Source organism: Ostrinia furnacalis, unplaced genomic scaffold (genome assembly GCF_004193835.3).
Source record: "Ostrinia furnacalis isolate ACB-3 unplaced genomic scaffold, ASM419383v2 OfSCF0918, whole genome shotgun sequence".
Lineage (NCBI taxonomy): Eukaryota > Metazoa > Arthropoda > Insecta > Lepidoptera > Crambidae > Ostrinia > Ostrinia furnacalis.
Window position 1 is genome coordinate 280077 of NW_021131157.1, and position 19063 is coordinate 299139.

Consider the following 19063-nt stretch of genomic DNA (forward strand, 5'->3'; position numbering starts at 1 on the left):
AATGGATTAATTCGTACCCGATGACCACTGCTGAATTACTTAAAAAATACAAGGCGGTAAGAGTATGGCGCGACGTGAGGCGCCTTTAAAAAAAAATCTGTAGTAATCATATTTTGTATCTGCTAATAATGGGTAGTTTACTACTATCTATGTTTAAGAATTTGGTATTCGCAAGATTTCCAGAGTCTATGGCCGCGAACTATGTGCATATGCGTGAGACGTCTATTCCATTATCTATCAATGAAAGCGAAGTTCACGTCGCATTACAGTCACGCTGGCGTCGCGTTACATTCACGCTGCACACTGGCCAGTGTAAAAGATAGCTTATCAGCCGCTCAGCAACCCTAGCTCTCACCATGATATGATATATTTGTAGGCCCACGCCGCAGCATTTGAACGCTTGTCTCATTTCATTTAAATTTTCATTTCGGCACGTTCCTCCGAAACTGAAACGAAAAGCCGTTTCATGTAGCCCTAAAAACAAAGAACAATTTAAATGGGCCTTATTTATTTTTTGTAAATTGCGTGGTAAAAGCCGGCTCAGACAAGATACTGTTTGTTTGTTTTGTACTGCTTTTAATTAAGTATATTATTTATTTAAACCTATTGTTAGCTAATCGTTTAATGTTACATTACTGTAAAGTGGACCGTTTAAAAGTCGACCATATCTTTCAACAGTTTTTACACATGTTTTAGTGTTACATTATTATGAAGCAAATAAGGTGAATAGACTAAATCCGGTTTCTCGGGTAGATTTTTAGCTTAAGCGAACTCTTTTTCTTCTGAAACTTAAGTATGAACTTAAATGCTTAAGTAATATTGTTTAAGTAGAAAATGAGCATGCTAAAATCTCAATTTAGAAACGGCGGGTGAGTTTTCAGTGAAGTGGCAGTAGAGTCGTATGTATAAGAGCCCTATAGGACCCACAGCTCTGAGTACTTGTCCTGTTGCCATTAACCCTAATTAGTGTTCTTATTTAAGTACCTACATAGAGTAAATTATATCTTTTATTACATTCGTAACAAACGCGGTGTGGCGTAATACTCATATTGATACTAATTTATTCAAACTCAATTTTTGTACTACAAAGTAACGCCGAAAACCAATTTAGTATGTGTAAATATTAGCAGACAACGCAAATACCAAAAACTCTCCAACACGGTTCAGCCACAGTAAAAGGGAATAGAATAACAGCTTTATGTTTTATCATATCAATTTTGATCAAAAAACACGTGTGCATATGGATTCTAATTGGTGAATCCCACGTTAATCGTTAAGCCTGCTATACACGGACAGCTAGAAACAGTTAGTGTCGGCAGCTTCAAGCTGCGACTGCATAGCAAACTACGGAAACAGTTGTAACTGCTCGAGCGGTTCCGTGCATGTGTGTACGTAGTGTACTGTAGTTTGCTATGCAGTCGCAGCTTGAAGCTGTCGGATACTAGCTACTTCAAGCTGTCCGTGTATGGCGGGCCTTAATTCTGACGAAACATATCACGATACGATAACTTTTAATATGACAATCTGTTTACATGTGTACATTTATCAATGATTCATAAGAAAAAGTCAAAACAGTGATATGTTTCGCCGCAGCAATGCCAATGGATACTGAAATAAGTGAAATACCTACTCAATTAGTAAGTCCGGTGTGGTGCATCATGAAAATATTCGAGAAATATGTGCGTATAAAGAAAGATGTTCTACTATTCCCTTTGCTATGTCAAAAAAACGAACCATGTTATGCATCTCAAGGACGATTTCGAATAAATTATGTTAGAATCCCTTGTGTTCCATAGGGACACATACATATTGATGGACGAGTTACTACAAGTTTTAGGGTTAGTCCAAATTCCACCAAGGACTGATCTAGTACTTACATTGAAGATATCCATATGTTTAAAAGATATTTCTGTGTATTTTAATTTTAGGTTATTATTTTTGTTTAAGATAGGGAATGGGATTTCCCTTTTTTTTTTTTTTTTTTTTTATCCACAACGAGGAAGCTCTTGGTCTGTATCTCACCTGATGGTAAGTGATGATCAGGCCGAAGATTCAGACCCAGATCCAGATTGGGCAGTTGGTAGCGCCTTCTAGCCATCTTTATGTGGTTGTATGACGTTGTGGAGCATCTTTGTATAAATTAAGTGCATCAAACAAATCAACTAATCATAATACTGTCGAGAGAGAATGCGAATTCATTCTTTATGCAGGAAAAAATCAGGTTTCTCCTCAACCACGTAGGAACTGGCTATCTTACCTCTAACTGCCGGAACACAACAATGCTGTTAACATTGTTGTTATGGCGGCAGACTTAGGTAAGATGGTGGTAGCTAACCAGGCGGACTTAGAACAAGCCCTACCACCAACCAAACCGAACAGAAGAATCTGCCCCCACTGGGAATCGAATCCGGGACCTCTGCGTCTGAAGCAGGTGGTCTTACCACTAGACCACAGAGGCGGTTGAGGCGCTTTATCATGGGGTAACACGAATGATTCACCCGTAGAACGTATATTGCTATGAGTTGTCGCTTATCAATTGGTAATCTGCGATATAGCCTGACCAGGAACATAAAAACCCTCGCCATGTTTCGGAAAACGAATGGTACTAATTTCTTTTAATGGCAACAGTAACTAAAAACTTCATTGATATGTCACCTAGCATGTCAGTCTATTGCTGTCAAAGTGTAAACAAACTTTATTTTAAATGTGCGCAATTGATTTTGCGAATTAAATTGCTAAAATCTTTTTATAGTCAAGAAAGAAAAGTGGTTCACAATGTGTTAAAGTATTTGTCGAAGAGAAATACTAAGGGTTCGGCAATATTTTCATTGAATAATGTTTCCGACAAAGGTTGTCAAATTGACTGACATGTTTATCGTATAGTACAGTCCACTATGAAAATGAGCTGTGGTTTGTTTCAACTACCTATTTTAAAGATTTTTGTCACTTTGTAAGTGTTGAATTTTATGGAATTGGGAAAGAAGTACCGAGTTTGAAGCGTTCATGAGCAGACATTGCAGTTGAATATTCAAGTTCTGAATTTGATTATTGATGAATAATAAAATAAATCCTACTAGCTCGATTGATAGTTTCATTTAATTTATTTAAACCAGGTTACCTATAATAATATGTTTTCGTTAATTTATGAAAATATCAAATTAGCCCGTAATCCTGAATCCTGATACATAAAGTTAGCCTATTAATTTAACACAGGTACGACTGTACTCAGTGTTGCACTATCAAATGCAATTGACGCGCCTCTATGCCAGGGTTTTTATGTTCCTGGTCAGGCTATACAATATTTTCATTGAATAATGTTTCCGACAAAGGTTGTCAAATTGACTGACATGTTTATCGTATAGTACAGTCCACTATGAAAATGAGCTGTGGTTTGTTTCAACTACCTATTTTAAAGATTTTTGTCACTTTGTAAGTGTTGAATTTTATGGAATTGGGAAAGAAGTACCGAGTTTGAAGCGTTCATGAGCAGACATTGCAGTTGAATATTCAAGTTCTGAATTTGATTATTGATGAATAATAAAATAAATCCTACTAGCTCGATTGATAGTTTCATTTAATTTATTTAAACCAGGTTACCTATAATAATATGTTTTCGTTAATTTATGAAAATATCAAATTAGCCCGTAATCCTGAATCCTGATACATAAAGTTAGGCTATTAATTTAACACAGGTATGACTGTACTCAGTGTTGCACTATCAAATGCAATTGACGCGCCTCTATGCCAGGGTTTTTATGTTCCTGGTCAGGCTATACATAGGTCAATGCTCGATAATTTTTGCGACGAATTGAAATCCATACGATTTTGCCACAAAATTTTGATACTAATTTAAACTTTAAACATGAAACTTTACTTAAAATGTAACACAATACGAGACAATCTTGGAAAACTAGCGTTTGGAATAGTAGGGTTTGGTCACGTACGCGTCGCAATCCCAGTAGCTATAAATGTTGATATAAAACTTTTTCGGGCATTTCTAAAACCCAATCTAGAAGCTCATTTTTCTCGTATTTATGGGTTATACAAGTAATAAATACCTTCGGTTACCGTATAGCAAACTGTAAGCGTGCTGAGAAGTTGTCTATGATATTTAGTGAACGCTTCTGACACGTACTGGATAGGACTCCAATACCAGCTGTGGTCGGGGAGTTCAAATCTCGCTGGTGGCAATTGTTAGTATTTTGTAGCATCATAAAAAATAGAATCATGCAATGTATTGAATAGATAGACTTACTTTCTACTTGTTTAGTGAATGCAACCTTTTTTGGATATCCAATAGATAAAACAATAATACCATAAATTATTTTGAAAACGTCTGTCTATTGACAGAAGTCATTTACCAAAATATTTTGTAATCAAATCAATGAATTTTTACAGAGCACAATCATGTTAAAGAGTGAAAAACAATCTCATCATCGACGACATTGCTGTAGTAATATACGTACAAAGAAAAACTTAGTAGCTGCTCCTGGCTGCACTGACGATGACGCCGCCGTCGCTGCTTTGCCCGAGAAATGGGTACCCAGGCATGCAGGTCCTGTACTCGCTAATTACCTCAAGTCTCAAGAGCAAAATCACCACAAAGTCCTCGAAGACATATCAAAAGCGTCGTCAGAAATCAATGATGGTATCGATTCGAAAATTCGGAACCTAGCTGAGTCTCTACTGTCTCATATTAAACAAAACGAACTAGATATGAATTGTGTGATCGACCAAGCAGAAGCTCTTTGCATGCCTCTCACCCCGGATGGCCGTACCGAAGCACTAAGGGATATTGGTAAGCTGCATGCTAAACGAGTTGAAGATATGGCTGCATTTAGGAGAGAGGCATTAACGTTAGAGAGGCAGCGAGCGGACGAACTCAGAAAATTACTGCGCGAGCAATTCCAGCGTTTAGTCAAAGTTGGCCATCGTCCGCCCAGAGATTTGCTGCATGAGTTTGATCAACAAACATACGACATCAACCAACAATTGCTGAGTAATTCGAGAGCATATGCAGAACTGGAAGCTGAACTACATGCCCAGGCCGATGCCAGTTTGGTTCAGGCTAAATCAAAACTGAACCAGATGTGTTTAGGTGTGGCAACGAACAATCGCAGACATAGTGCGCTTCCGTGGGGCGACGACAAGCAACCTCAAGCTCGCCCTAGATCTGCATCAAATGAAAAGCCTCGAAATCCGTCAGAACCTTCTATCGGTCGTATCATTGGCGAAGTAGAAGAATTTGATGAATGTTTCTCGCTCATGGTACAAGCTTATCGAAGTGCTGTTATGAAGGTATTCACTGGTTTCACTGGGAAGTTATTCGACTTACAGCAACATTTAGGTTGCTATAGCTATCTTGAATTAGAACCTCAGGCAGCGGAATCCACAGACATACAAATGATGATTGAACGAATATTACGAAGATTATCCAGTAATATTCAGAGAAATACACCTCACGCACCAGAGTTGCTTGACATGACACGATTCAGCACTTTAAAAATGCAGAAAAGTCTCTGGTCCTTGGGAGAACGTCTTCGGGAAACCTACACTATTTTACATGATTCTGGCCATTTATGGGACGCCCATATGCTTAGGTCAGGGTTAGCTCAAAATCTAACCATGGCGTGTGTTGAAGATCTTCTAACAAATAATGATACGATGGAGTTAGCCAACGAAGTGACGTTTAATGTAGCTTTGGAACAGTTACGTTGTGCGTCTGACCCAGAAAAATTACAGCAGTTGTATGAAGGATTGGTTCTCATGCTTGAACGCACCGCTGAAATATACAAACAACATAGCGAAGCTGAAATAGGAAAATTGGAGGAATTTATGAACTTTCCAGAGACCATGGCTAATATATTAATGTCGGAATTTCATTGCTTCCTAGAAAAAAATCCTAGAACTCCTCCTCTTAAAATAAACAGTGCGATGACCCAACCAGGAATAAATTCACCGAGGTTAGAGACGAATACTCTACGAATGCCACTTCCTCGCGTAATATTACAAACAGAACTGCAAGAAACAGCTCTTTTGAACTGGAGAAATGGGTTCCTTGAAACCTTTGAGAACAATGTTTATGTTGTGCCCGATGAATTGAGGCATCATGCTAGATTATGGGTGGATGAAAAGGCGCGCGGATTGCGTATGCGGTATTCTATGAAGCTTGTATCTCACAGCATTCGTTTGGAGCGGCTGAAGGCGGCGCGAGATAAACGTTTAGCAGAATTAAAGTGTCATGAGACCCGCCTTGATTCTCATCTCGATGCTGTTTATGACCTGGTGGAGCGGCTGCCCGCCGAAGCAGCGGAGTTCTTGTCCTTGGATGCTCCGGAGCTGTATCCTTTCTGCGAGTGGATAGATCGCATTCAAGCAAATATAGATGCACTTTTAGTTCAGGACCCGCTTGACCCCGAAGTAAAAAGGCTGAAAATGTGCAGCTATGCGCCACGTTTGTTGAAACACCGGACTTTGTTTGAAACTTCGCTGAATGGGGCAATGGATGCTTGTAAGAGGCAGGTAGAGAATCGTGTTCAAGAGGCTCGTATATCGAACGTTCGTTTTGTGTCTCAATTGAAGTTGTTTAGCGAGGGAGGTTACTACTCGGCGCAGGAAGCGACCAGGACGTGCACGTCATTGTTGCGAGGCGCAGACGCCATCGAGGCGTGCCTAACTCGATCAATTGACGCGTTGAACCACCGCCGCTCGCAGTTAATGGCACAGGCGGATCAGAGATTAGTGCCACTTCAGCGGGTAGTCGATGAGTTTGCGAAATCTGGAGGCAAGGGCGGTGGATTGGACAAGAGAAAACCGATGCCTGGGAAGAAAAAGTAAACCTTTTATGTATGTTGTACAGCATTTTATTGGTTAAAATTCTATTTCGTTTAAAATTGTCCTTTTTATTTACAACCATTTAGGCCTATTAGATACAGCTGCTAAAATGAATTTACGTATCATAACAATACTGTAAAAGTAAATTGATCAAATTGTAGCGCTAAACGCCTAAATGTGGCGCTCGTTCATACATGAAACCGTTTACATGAATTAGCTATTGTGCCTATTCAGAATATTACAAAGGTGTTGAGCTCTTTGTAGTCTCTGGGGAAAATGTGTTTGGGTTTTGTGGCGGTATCTGAAAACTGAGAGAAAGCAGTATAAGTTTTTTTAGTTACTTATTATTTATACTGCTTCTTATCTTAAAATGTTGGTCTCTAAAAATATACATATTTAAATACTTGCACTGTAGATAAGTATTGTTGTGAATATTAAATTAATTATGTTTTGTAAACCTGCCTTCTAATTGGTTCAAGCGATGCGCGAGGGGCTAATGCCTAATGACTCGGAGGGATTAATGCACTCACTTCATTATAATATCTAATGCGAGGTACACGTGTGATAAGATATAATTAACCTGTGTTCTTTGAATTGTAGAGACTGTACAATTTACGTAGAGAATTGTTTCAATCAATTTAATTAACGTATTTTTTCATCACCATCATTTTAGCGACAGGGCGTGTACTGCTGTACACAGGCTTCGCCTATGGTTTCCAGATTGGCCGGTTGGTAGATGACCTACCCTAAATCGTCCCAGCTATGACATTGTCAGGAGAACTCCGCGCTCTATTTATGCTGGATTCTTAGTTCCGATTATTGCCGGATATTTACGGGAGGACGCTACTGTCAATACTGAGTACTGAGTTGCCAGTTGACGTTTTAAAATCGTTGGACTATAGCGGCCTGTAACCAGCACCTCTATGTAAGGAACCGGTTCAGTTCTGATGCGTCACGACACCATCACTCCAGAAAATAAATCCGCCTTAAAAGATTCTAATGACAGGCCTTTCCAAAATAAATCCGCCTAGGTTTCTAGTGGCTTACCGTCGTTAAAAGTAAATTGTCACTCAAGGCGAGTGGATGCGGCGATGAGTCTGCTGTAACTGTAATCTCCGGGGGCGGAGTGCGGCTTTAGCAATAAATTCTACGCCCCCGTGTGTACACAGCCTTACAGAATTATGTACCTTACCACTTTGGCTTAGGGAACCTGAAATAAAAATTTATGATGTAGTCCTGTTACTCTGTCAGGTCACAAACGGCAAGTAGTATATATTTTTATTTGATATTTTCTGCTGAATGAGTGTGGCAGTGAATCTAGCATAATAAATGGTTATATTTTCTTATTCCTCATTATCAGCCCACGTCAGTCCACTGCTGGACACAGATATCGTCTTGTGTAAGTCACTGAGCCTCTTCTTTATAGGTACACATGCCATGCCACTGAGCCTCTACACGTTACACTTTTACACATGCCTTTTTAGTACGGTACAGTATGATCATAACAAATTGTTGTATTTTCTTATTCGTTTGTCATTATCAGATCAGCCACTGTTGGACAAAGAATGATAATGTCGTCGTCCTGTGTATGACACTGATTGTTTGATCTAGCACCTTGAACATGCTTTAGGAGTTGGCGCACACCGTTGATTTTTCGTCGGCCGATAGTTTAGTCGGGCAGTTGATCAGTATGGGCATGTATGGGAGTGCGCACACTACGCCGATTCGATTTGGCCGATTCTTCATACAATTTAAAATCGGTCAACTAAAAATCAACGGTGTGCGCATACTCTAAGAATTAAATGTTAATTTCCTTTTTGAAAACTAGATGACACTGTTCGTACTTAGCTCACGATATCAAATTTTTTTTCCGGCTTTTAAGTACTTCAGTCTGATTTTTGAATAAACTGTCTATGCTCTGGAATTGGCTTTTTTTTTCGTTGCCTAACTCGGCATACCCTCGGACACTGATCCTCCATACACATGCCGTTTTAGTACAGTCCGGTATAAAATTAAGACGTAAATCTGTGGTCGACGTTGCCTCATATCGGTTTCAGGCTCCAATGCCGCGGGTATCTTGTTTTACTGCGTACTCCGAGTGTCTCCAATTTGCGATTTTATTGCCAAGACATGTTAATGATGAACCCTTGACCTTTATCCTAAATATTTTAAGTGTAAAAGTGTCCGAGGATGGATGTATGTTTGCTACTCTTTCACTCTTAATCCACTGAACCGATTGAGATGATAGTTTGAGATCCAGGGACAAACATAGGATAATTTTTATCCTGGTTTTCGGAAGAAGGACACGTTAGCGATAAAGACCCTGGACAATGAGTTTACCATGAGTTTACGTTAGGTGTGCTCGCTAGCGAGTGCTTCAAAAAATTCTATGAAGATTTTAATTCTTGAAAGTAGTCGCTAGGGCCGCTGTACAATCTGTCATATATTTAATGTAATTTTTTTTCGCAGTCGCTAGCGAGCACACCTAACGTAAAGTCATGGTAAGCACACAGGTCGAAATATTTAGGTACGCGGGTAAAGCCACGGCCAAAATCTAGTTGTGACATAATATGTTCCAACAAGTTCTCTTAGGATATAGTGGTGTGTTGATACTTGATACCTTTCCAAGTACTTTGTAATCTTGCGCTGTCCCAGTTACGTGAGTGGATTGCCGGGCGTGCGTCCGTATAATGCCCGGCTGCCAGACATGTTTAGGTTTTTTTAACGCTTGTCCGGGATAAGTTAGTACTCGGTCAGCAGACGTATTCAACATAATTCCACATTCACCCCATATAACCTTTCTATTCCCTTACTGCTTCTACCAGGGCTGCCTAAACTTGATACGATCCCGGGCCAAAGCAAATAAAAAAAAAGACTTAACTAAAAAGAATGTTCTACGGCTATATGAACCAGATATTGTAAAAGGCAATTATTTGTATTTGGGCTAGATACTAGACACGGGCATTAGTTTACCTAGGGTTATTTTGCATCTTAAGCAGCGCGTGTGTGATTTTTAAATTATGTACCTTATTTATTTCTAAAGTCTTGAAACCCTCCATGTAATACGCGCATGGATACGAGTCCACATGCGGTCCGTTGTGCTGTGGACAGCCCTGTCATACATACATCCCAAGGGACTGGTAATGACCCGCTACAGACCACATAATTACGGCAAGCAGTATAGTCCGGGCTGCAATGTGAACTACCCTACCAAATGTTGGGGAATCCCGTAATTTGTTCGACGTAGTACCAAATGGCGTGTAAAATAATGTCCTTTGTGTACAGAGGACAGCACATCAAGTTAAAAACCGTGGGATCTTATTAGTTGTAATAATTGCGTTTTTGCTACGAAATGTGTAGTCGACAGTTGGTAAGTACAGTCAGCGTCAATTAGTTCGTGACACCCAAAGTAGCCAAAAAGTTCGCAACACGTCTTTGTTACAATTGGAATAAGGTTGTGTTGTCAACTTTTTGGTTACTTTGGGTGTCACGAACTATGTGACGCTGACTGTACAAAGAATTTACTATACATACACTTTGCAATTCACATTTATATCTATTTCTTTATAATATTTGCGTCGCAAACCTCGGAGTTACTCGTATCGTGAGGGAACTACTATACAAAGTGATAAATGACTTATATCTCTCTCGGGAATCTAACCCTGGACGATGCTGGTGGAGACTTTATAGGTACATACATAAATAATAATACATAGTATTCTAATTCTAAAGGGTCGGGGCAAAGAAATATGTATTCAAATACAGTTTTCTTCATTTTCTTTTTTTCGTGTAAAGGGCTCTTGAATGAAGTCGTAATCTTTAACGAGGGGGGGGTGTTTTATTGATTGTTTAGTATTTACTAAGAAACTTCGTATTTATTTGTTAAGCCAATTTTCCCCCGACATTTTCCTTATACTTAGTTGTTCATTTTAAAAGATTTCTTCAGAGAAATTCCGCAGCATTTTATTTACCCCATTTTTTGTCGTTTGATGTCGACACACAGCGCCGATAATGGTTTAAGATGTTTTTAACGGTTTTATTTTTCTTCCGTTTCCTTATTTCACTGTTACTGTATTAGCATAAGACGGAAGAAAGAATAACACGAAAATATAGAAAAATTAACAGCCTGTCGTTTCGATGTTCATCATATTTAGGAAAGTGACACGCTGTGAAGTGAAGTAGGTGTGAGGCAATTCAAATGGAATATGAAATTACGTTTAAGCAATATTTCTTCCAGGACAATAGCTTTTCGTACTCCATAAGGCGTAATTTTGGAGCAAAGGAATCCATATTTGCATATAATATTCATGGTATATGCCATTTCACATTTAGTGAATTGAAATTCTAATGCTTTAAAAATACGTCTCGAAGTCGTATAATGTTAAATTCAATGTTTCATATTCATATCATTTTGGAATGGTAATATCGTAAATGTATTTGGTTTATGTTAGCCCTTCGATTTGACAGCCGAAGGTTGGGCTTGGGAGTATGTTTGGTCAGGTCAAACGCAAACTATCCAAACATTGGATGTTTGTGCGGTCTATTAAACGGATATTCCATAAACCACACCGCAATAATAGCAAATACTGAATGAACCTTAATAGGTTACAGATATACTGATGGCTATTCGAATAATATACGTACTCGTAAACAACGATATTCGCCATCATCATCATCATTTCAGCTACAGGACGTCCACTGCCGAACAAAGGCTTCCTCCAATGATTTCCACATCGCCCTCTTGGTAGCGGCATGTATCCAGCGCCTTCCTGCTACCTTTATGAGGTCGTCGGTCCACCTTATGGGTGGACGTCCCACGTGGATTTAATCAAGTAAAACATTTTTAACATTAAATCATGCATACATTAAATAACTTCCAAGCTCTGGTTACGAGAACTGCCAGATAGTCATTTCGGTAATTAGTATTGTTCCAGAACTAAATTAGTTTATGGCTACGTTTCCACTAAGTCGCAATTGAACAGACTTAAGGCCTCGTTTCCACCAAAACAGAGATTTGTTAGAATAACCAATCTGTTTTCGTTATTTCCACATCAACTCTCCGCTCGCCTTCGTCGGAAATCTGACTGGTATACAAACACATCTCTTCTCCGCTTTGGTGGAAACTGGGCATTACACTTTGACGCGTGGTGTCATGTGTTCAAACACCGCTCTGAATCGCCTAGCTTTATACCTTTGTCGACATGGACTCTTTTGTTATATGAAATCTTAAGCCTACATGATTGAAAAAACATCTCTCCTCTCGACTCTGGAAAAACATTTGAATACTTGGCTATTTTTTTCTTCCATCAAAATCTGAGCTATAGGCAGCAATTGTATATTTTCTTTTGCTTCTCTTTGTCCTTTGACAACGTCGGCACACAAAAGATAAATAACTTGTAACACGGACAATGGTACCGAGCTTAAAAGCTTGTGAGACCTGTATCAAGTAACCGGCCGTCTTTGTGACGCTTTCAGACGTTGTCAGGGTAATAATATGTTGCTCACCTATTTATTAAGACTCCCTACAGACTTTTTTCGGCGGATAGTTTAGCTGGACTGTTAGTCAGTGACAGTTAGAAGTCGTCTAAACTATTGGCCGATAAAAAATGTGTAGTTTCTGGGGACTCTAGCTTAGTCTTTATTAGTTGGCGTTTGGGGTTATATGCGGCCAGGCTGGAGATGCTGACTACACAGATATGCATCTGGATTGAGGATCCATTTTTTAAATTCTTGCGAAACAAATTGCGATTTTTTAGGTCATTAGAAAAAAAAACATATTAAAGCCGAGGTCTAAAATGTCTTAAACATAAATTAAAACTGTCACGATGATGGGTCCTCCTCACTCCAATTCTAGTTGGGGAGGTCTGACGTTCGCATATTCCCTGTTAGTCGCCTCTTAAGACAGCTACGGGCAGAGAAAAACAGGAGGGAACTGAACTGTACAAGATGATCCACATGACTGCGTCGACTCGTATTACATTTCATTTCTAATTCGCAAATATATCCGGGAAACATGAGCGCTGCTGACTGAGCACTGAAGTGTTTGATGCATGAGAGCATCCTCATTGGTTAATTTAGTGATGCCGATATAGTCGAATATCTTGGTCTTAATATCGTCATTTTTTAGAAAATATTCTTGTGCTGTTCAGCATGAGCACTGCTAAGAATTAACTATACATATTTACTTCAAGTAACCTCTTCGAAATTTCTTCTATAGCAGCTTAAACCAACATTTTATGTAGTGAAACTATAAGACTGAAAAAATATTGGTGACTTCGCTCTCTAATTTCGTCCTGAAGATATTGTATTAAAACAAGTACTTAGTATTTTGTTTCATCCTTGTTTCCTAATTCCTCTCTCAATGCTATCTTACCATCAGAAATGTTTAGTAGCTCTTACGAAAATAGGATCATAATCCATACCGAAATCCTCTTAGTCCTATTCGAATTTGCTTCGCTACATTAAGTATAATCTCCTTATACCTTTCAGGGTACACTAATCTTCATAAACGTGTAAGTAATATTAATAAAATACCGAAAACCGTAGCATTTTCTTCGTTTTATCGTCTGGGAATGGAAATGACTGGCTTATCGTTCCTTTTTGCTCGCCTATCGCCCTTGACGTAGGCAGTGGTACAATCATAAGTCATAGCGATTTTGTCATGAGTCATAGGTGGTTTTCCCCTTTTAATTACCATTGCCGTACCGTATATTTGACTATAACTGCTGAGTACCGAAAAAAATGTAATAACTAGCAAATTATGTATAGAATTAGTTTGATTGTGGCAATAAAGGTGTTTTTAATTTCAGTAGATTTGAATATTTACCAATGCGTCAAATACACTGGTCATCACAAAAATCGGCCCACCTACGTTTTACAGGAAAACTCGTTTCTACTGACACAATCATGGTGCCCCAACAATATTGGTGTTATTTGAAAGCCCAATAAATAACCTTAAAGAAAAACACATTTAATTTCTTAATAAACGATTAACATAAACGCGATATACAATAAATGTGACTTAAAAAAAGACCTCACTTTGGGCTTACCTCTGGGATCAATTAGACCAATTTTTATGGTTATAAAACCAAATAATGATATCACGTGTCCTCTTGTCCAAAGTGGCCTAAAAGTTGACAACACAACCTTGTTCAAATTGTAACAAAGACTTTTTGCCAAAAGTCTCTGTAAGCTCACTTGCATTTTAATTAAATAAATAAAGCGTCTTTAAGATACCAAAACGGTTTTGCTATCTTTTTGGTTACTTTGGGTGTGACTATTTGACGCTCACCTTACGATAACTCAATTCACATTTTTAGGTAGAGTCAATCTTGCAATATCCTTGCAATGCTTTTATCTTATCGCTTATCACTTGAAATTGGNAAAATTGGACTAAAAAGAGAAAAAGACCCCTTCGCTGTTTAAAAGTGGAGTCAATTTCTCATGACACGGCCCAAATGTTTTCCAGCTCGCATTTGTCTCTGTCAGGGCGAGAGGGCACCCGGCTTTTACCCATACATTTAGGCTGTCCTGATTGCACCTGTGATTAGCTGATTGGCGGTACGCCATTTTTATACGCGAACGTTTGCTTTATTGACCGAATTGACGGACAAATTGGATCTATTAACGTTGTGGCGTATGAGTTAATGTGATTTTGGTTTTCGTTTATGAATGCTTGTAACATACAGGGTGTGTAAAAAGGAACTGTTACTAAAACATACACGTTAATATTTACGGTTATGGTATCCCACTAAGATCAGACATGATTTTGGTCGAAAATCATGCCTAATCAATCATAGTAGGTACCTATCGAAAGCTTATTTTGAACTTACTCTTATTAAATAAAAATTATATAAACACTAGCTGACCCGGCGAACTTTGTTCCGCCTTAATGGCAATAAATAAGCAGACTTTTTTTTTAATTTCGAACGGGATAAAAAGTATCCTATGTCCTTCTCCTGGCTCTAAACTACCTCCCTGACAATTTTCAGCTAAATCGGTTCAGCCCTTCTTGAGTTATAAGCGAAGTAACTAACACGACTTTCTTTTATATAGGTATATAGATAATAATTACTTTACCGTATTTTACTCGTCCGTGCTATATGGATATGATTTGGGTGAGACTTGGTTGACTCGCAAATAGGCAGATACGAGTATATTCAAGCGCTGATTTTTTAAAATTAATCCAGTACCAGTATCAAACAGAAAATAAGCAAATATAAAGAAATAACCACACAAATCTCGATGTAATTCTCTCAGTCTGAATAATGAATGGATGTGCCGAAGTTCTGAAACACGATCCATCCACCCTTTTATAAAAGCCAAAGCCAAATGAAGCACCCACTCGTGATGAATCGAGTTGCCGTACCGAACGTTACTCGTATATTTTTACTGTCGCTTTTTGCTGTACAAAAATAGAGGCGAAAGCTTTTAAATATTGCATGCGAATGGATTCACTTTGTTTCGTGTAAATTGATATTTTAAAACAGTTGTGACTTTTTTATTTAATCCTACTTATTTGCTTAGATTCTATGTTTATAGATAGAGCACTACTAATAGTTAGACTGTTATGCTATAACTATACAGGGTGTTTGGCGAAAGATTAGAAAAACTTCGCGTGTGTATAGGTAAGATCATTTTAAGAATTATTCTATAACTCGAAAAATTCGTGTTTGGAGCTTTTTTATATCGAAAAAATTAATTATTGCAGTTTGTTGTTCAACTTTCGACTAGTCAAATAGTCATTTTGCTGTGATGAAAAAAGACAAAATGTTGACAAAAATGGTTTCACAGGAAAGGTGCCGAATTCTGGCGATACGTCCCTTAAACAGTTATTGTGGAAATGTGGACCCAGTGGGATAAAAGAAATATTATTCGGATATCGGGCCGAGCATAGGCAATTTACCCCTCGCTAGTTCAATAAAAACGGGAGAAAAGGGAATAAGTAGGGAATCGCCGATGGGTTCTATTTACATCCGCTTTGGAATTCTATACAAGTAGGTATTTTTTGTAGTCCACTTTTACGTGCAGACACTTTTTTAGAGTAACAAATCGATTTAGTTGATGTTGATAAAAAAAGTGTGTTTTCATCTAAGGGGCAGGGGCGACTTGGTGTTCACGTGGTCGTTAATTAATATTTATTACACAAACCACAAAATAATAAAATGTAAAATGTACAGAAAGTTTTCAACAATATCCAAACGAAAAGGGATTAAAAAATTTAAAGCCATAAACGACTTTAAATTTCTTAATCTTTTGTCATTTAAAAATGGTCGCCGATTTCCCAACCTTAGAGCACAGTGTAACTCTAATAGAGCCGTGACTTTTTTACGTCCGAGCAGCCCAAGGAAACTCCACAGATATTTTAAGTAAAGAAAATCGTGCCCCTGAATTAAATATTAAGTAGTAAGCTCTTTGAATAATAAATAATTCAGTGAAGTTTGACTAACACGAACGACCCTTAGACCTCGATATTAATTCTGATGACCCGTCAGTCCAGAGATAGTGGCGCCCTCTTTGTCAATGTCTTTGTCAATGTTTTGTTTAGTGTTATTTTTTTTAATTTAAATGTTGGTTGGAGAAGAGGCACCCGCTGAAAACCAGCGTCGGGGCACGCGTGCATGCACGCGTGGCTCGATTAATGCTGAGCGAGCGCCTTTTTGACACAAAATATGCATGTATAGTTTTAAGTTCCTTTGTTCTATTTTTTCTTTTTGTGTCAAATAAAGTTTTTCTTATCTTATCTTATCAGTCCAAAGCTTGTAAATCATTATACTTAATAATCAATAATAAATTGTCCAGATAAGCAAGCAACTATGGATAGATTTCCTTTTTTCAGTCTAGGTGGTTTTGTTATACACTAACATTCGTTTGTTTGTCCACTACTTGTGGGATTCGAACCGCAAGTGGCGTATAGCTAAGTGCTACATATTGGCCTAGTGGCCTTTTCTTTAAAGTTTCTTAAATTGGTTTGTCACCTGTCATTCGCTTTGCACTGGAGGGAAGTCGATCTTTAATTTCGAACTCCTCCTATGTTCTTCTGATTAATTTCGTTGCGGGTGCAATGACAGTTTAACTTTCTCCCCGGGACAAACTGGCTTTTACTGGTTGGGTTTGTGTTGGCGGTCAAGCTGTAGATCCTGGCTCCAGCAGCAGATTGAAATGGTGGGAATGGGAATGACACTTGGGAATAATTCCGAAGGCCAAGCGGGTGTATTTTTCGTTTATTTTCTTATTCAAATTCGGTTTCGTTTTCAAATTATGGTCGGCCTGATTTCCTTGAAATTCATATCACGACCTCAATCCAGTGTAAGGAAAAGGAATAAATCTCAATTTTAATAAAAAGACTGAGGGAATAAACAGGACATGCTGTAGGGTCTGTTTTGCATTTCGCTCCAAATACATAGTATCATTGTGGCTTGGCGCAGACCATGAGCTTAGATGGTCATTATCTCATATTTCATACACATTTGAGTATCACTCGTTGGTTGATGAGTTTTGAAAACATCAAATTCGATTAGGTTTTTTAAAAACGTGTGCGTCATATTTAAAGACTATTATTTGTTTGATTCGTTTTACCATAAGGCGATTTGATTGATCAACGATACCGAGACCTGCAGCCGGGCTAGGATGCGCGCCATGATAAAATCTTATCGACAATTAAATCGATAAAATACCGCTATAAAAGTTTATCGTGGTGCTCATCCTAACATTATAAGCTAGTGACTTGCACCAAACTCTGCCTCCCTTCCACGTAGCTGTGAAGTGGTGGAAAATTAGCCCCTTTTATTGGCGGCCCGTGCGAAAGTTTGCGCGCATACTTCCTAGTCGGAATTCCTTCGCTATAAAAGTATTTTTGTCGAAATAGGCATTGTTGGAATATGCGCATACGTTTTGAAGGGCATGATAATGATGTTTTGAGTTTTATTAAAATTGTACCGCGCTCGCTGAAATTCTCTGGATTTTTTAAATTATTATGACGTAAAAGGTCTAGGTCGTCATTACACGTCCCAGTATTAACCCTATCACTGCTTCAGGACAATAAATGGGCTAATCTGTCCTAACTCTATAATTCTACATGATTGCTTCAATTCATTTACTCTCTAGCTCGAATTTTTTTCTGCTTAGCCCGGAGGTAAATTGGCAGGGAATGCCTTTATGGCATTAAGTTCGCACATTATTATTATGGCATTAAAGCTTAAATAAATAAATTGTACTTTATTGTTTCAGTTGGAGAACGTGCAGCTCCTGGACAAATACAACCTGCGGAACCCGTCGAAGGGCACGCTGTACTTCGCCACCACACACCTCATATTCGTCGACCATGAGATGAGGAAGGAGACATGGGTATGTATTTCTCAGACTTTTATGTTACAACCCGATCAAGCTAAGTGCGCACCTCGCCAAACTCTGGCCGCCGAGCAGATAGAATTTCGTCCAATGACCCCAAACTGGACTTTAGAATGCGACTCACCCTCGCACTCTCCGGCACACCTCCCCGCGTTGCCCCATCCGTACCAGAGCGTCGATGTGACGTCACGGCTGCCAGGTGTATGGAATTATTGTTACATTATAGGATACATGTAATACATTCTCAAAAAGTTTATGTGATTAGTCAACCAATCTAGCACATAGCATGGCTAAGCTAAGATGCGCGTCACGATATCAACGCATTTTATCTATTTTAGATGATAAACGCATAATCCTAAAGCCCAAATCTAAAATTGTCGATAAGATTTAATCGTGGCCTTACTTAAAAACCATCAGATTTACGGCAGGGAATTGCCTCTAACTGTTCAGGAGGCCTAGGATGTGCGCCGCGATAAGATTTTATAGCGGCATTTTATCGATTTTACGCGATAAGCCCATAAGTTTGTCGTCAAAATCATCGATAACATTTTATCACGGTGCGCATCCTAGCCCGGCAGGTTGTCTTTCTCGGCTGCGGTTGAAAAGGGTCGCTGTCAGGGTCGGGATTTAGGCTTGAGGTAAATTTTTGATTGGCCGGGAAAGGGTGGCGCTGTTTTAGTTTTGTTGTAAAAGTACCTACAAGATATTAAGTCATTGAACGCCGAGACGCTGGACACAATGGAAATTGTATTGTTCGAGGCTCACCGGTGAGCCGCGTGGCGTCCAACGTGTTAAGTACGTCATGAAGGATAGAATATAAAAAATATTTCATAAGTTACTGAAGATCAATATAATTTTGTAATTTCATAATTTAGAATGG

General features: G+C 38.7%; 1 protein-coding gene across 1 annotated transcript in view; it reads left to right on the forward strand.

The window, feature by feature from the left end:
- Mtmr6 (Myotubularin related protein 6) overlaps positions 1–19063 on the forward strand; it is an 89388-nt gene that overhangs the window by 31517 nt on the left and 38808 nt on the right. The window contains exon 2 of the mRNA XM_028301385.1: positions 18064–18180. Within this exon, the coding sequence (XP_028157186.1) occupies positions 18064–18180 (117 nt within the window). The remainder of the gene's footprint in view (positions 1–18063; positions 18181–19063) is intronic.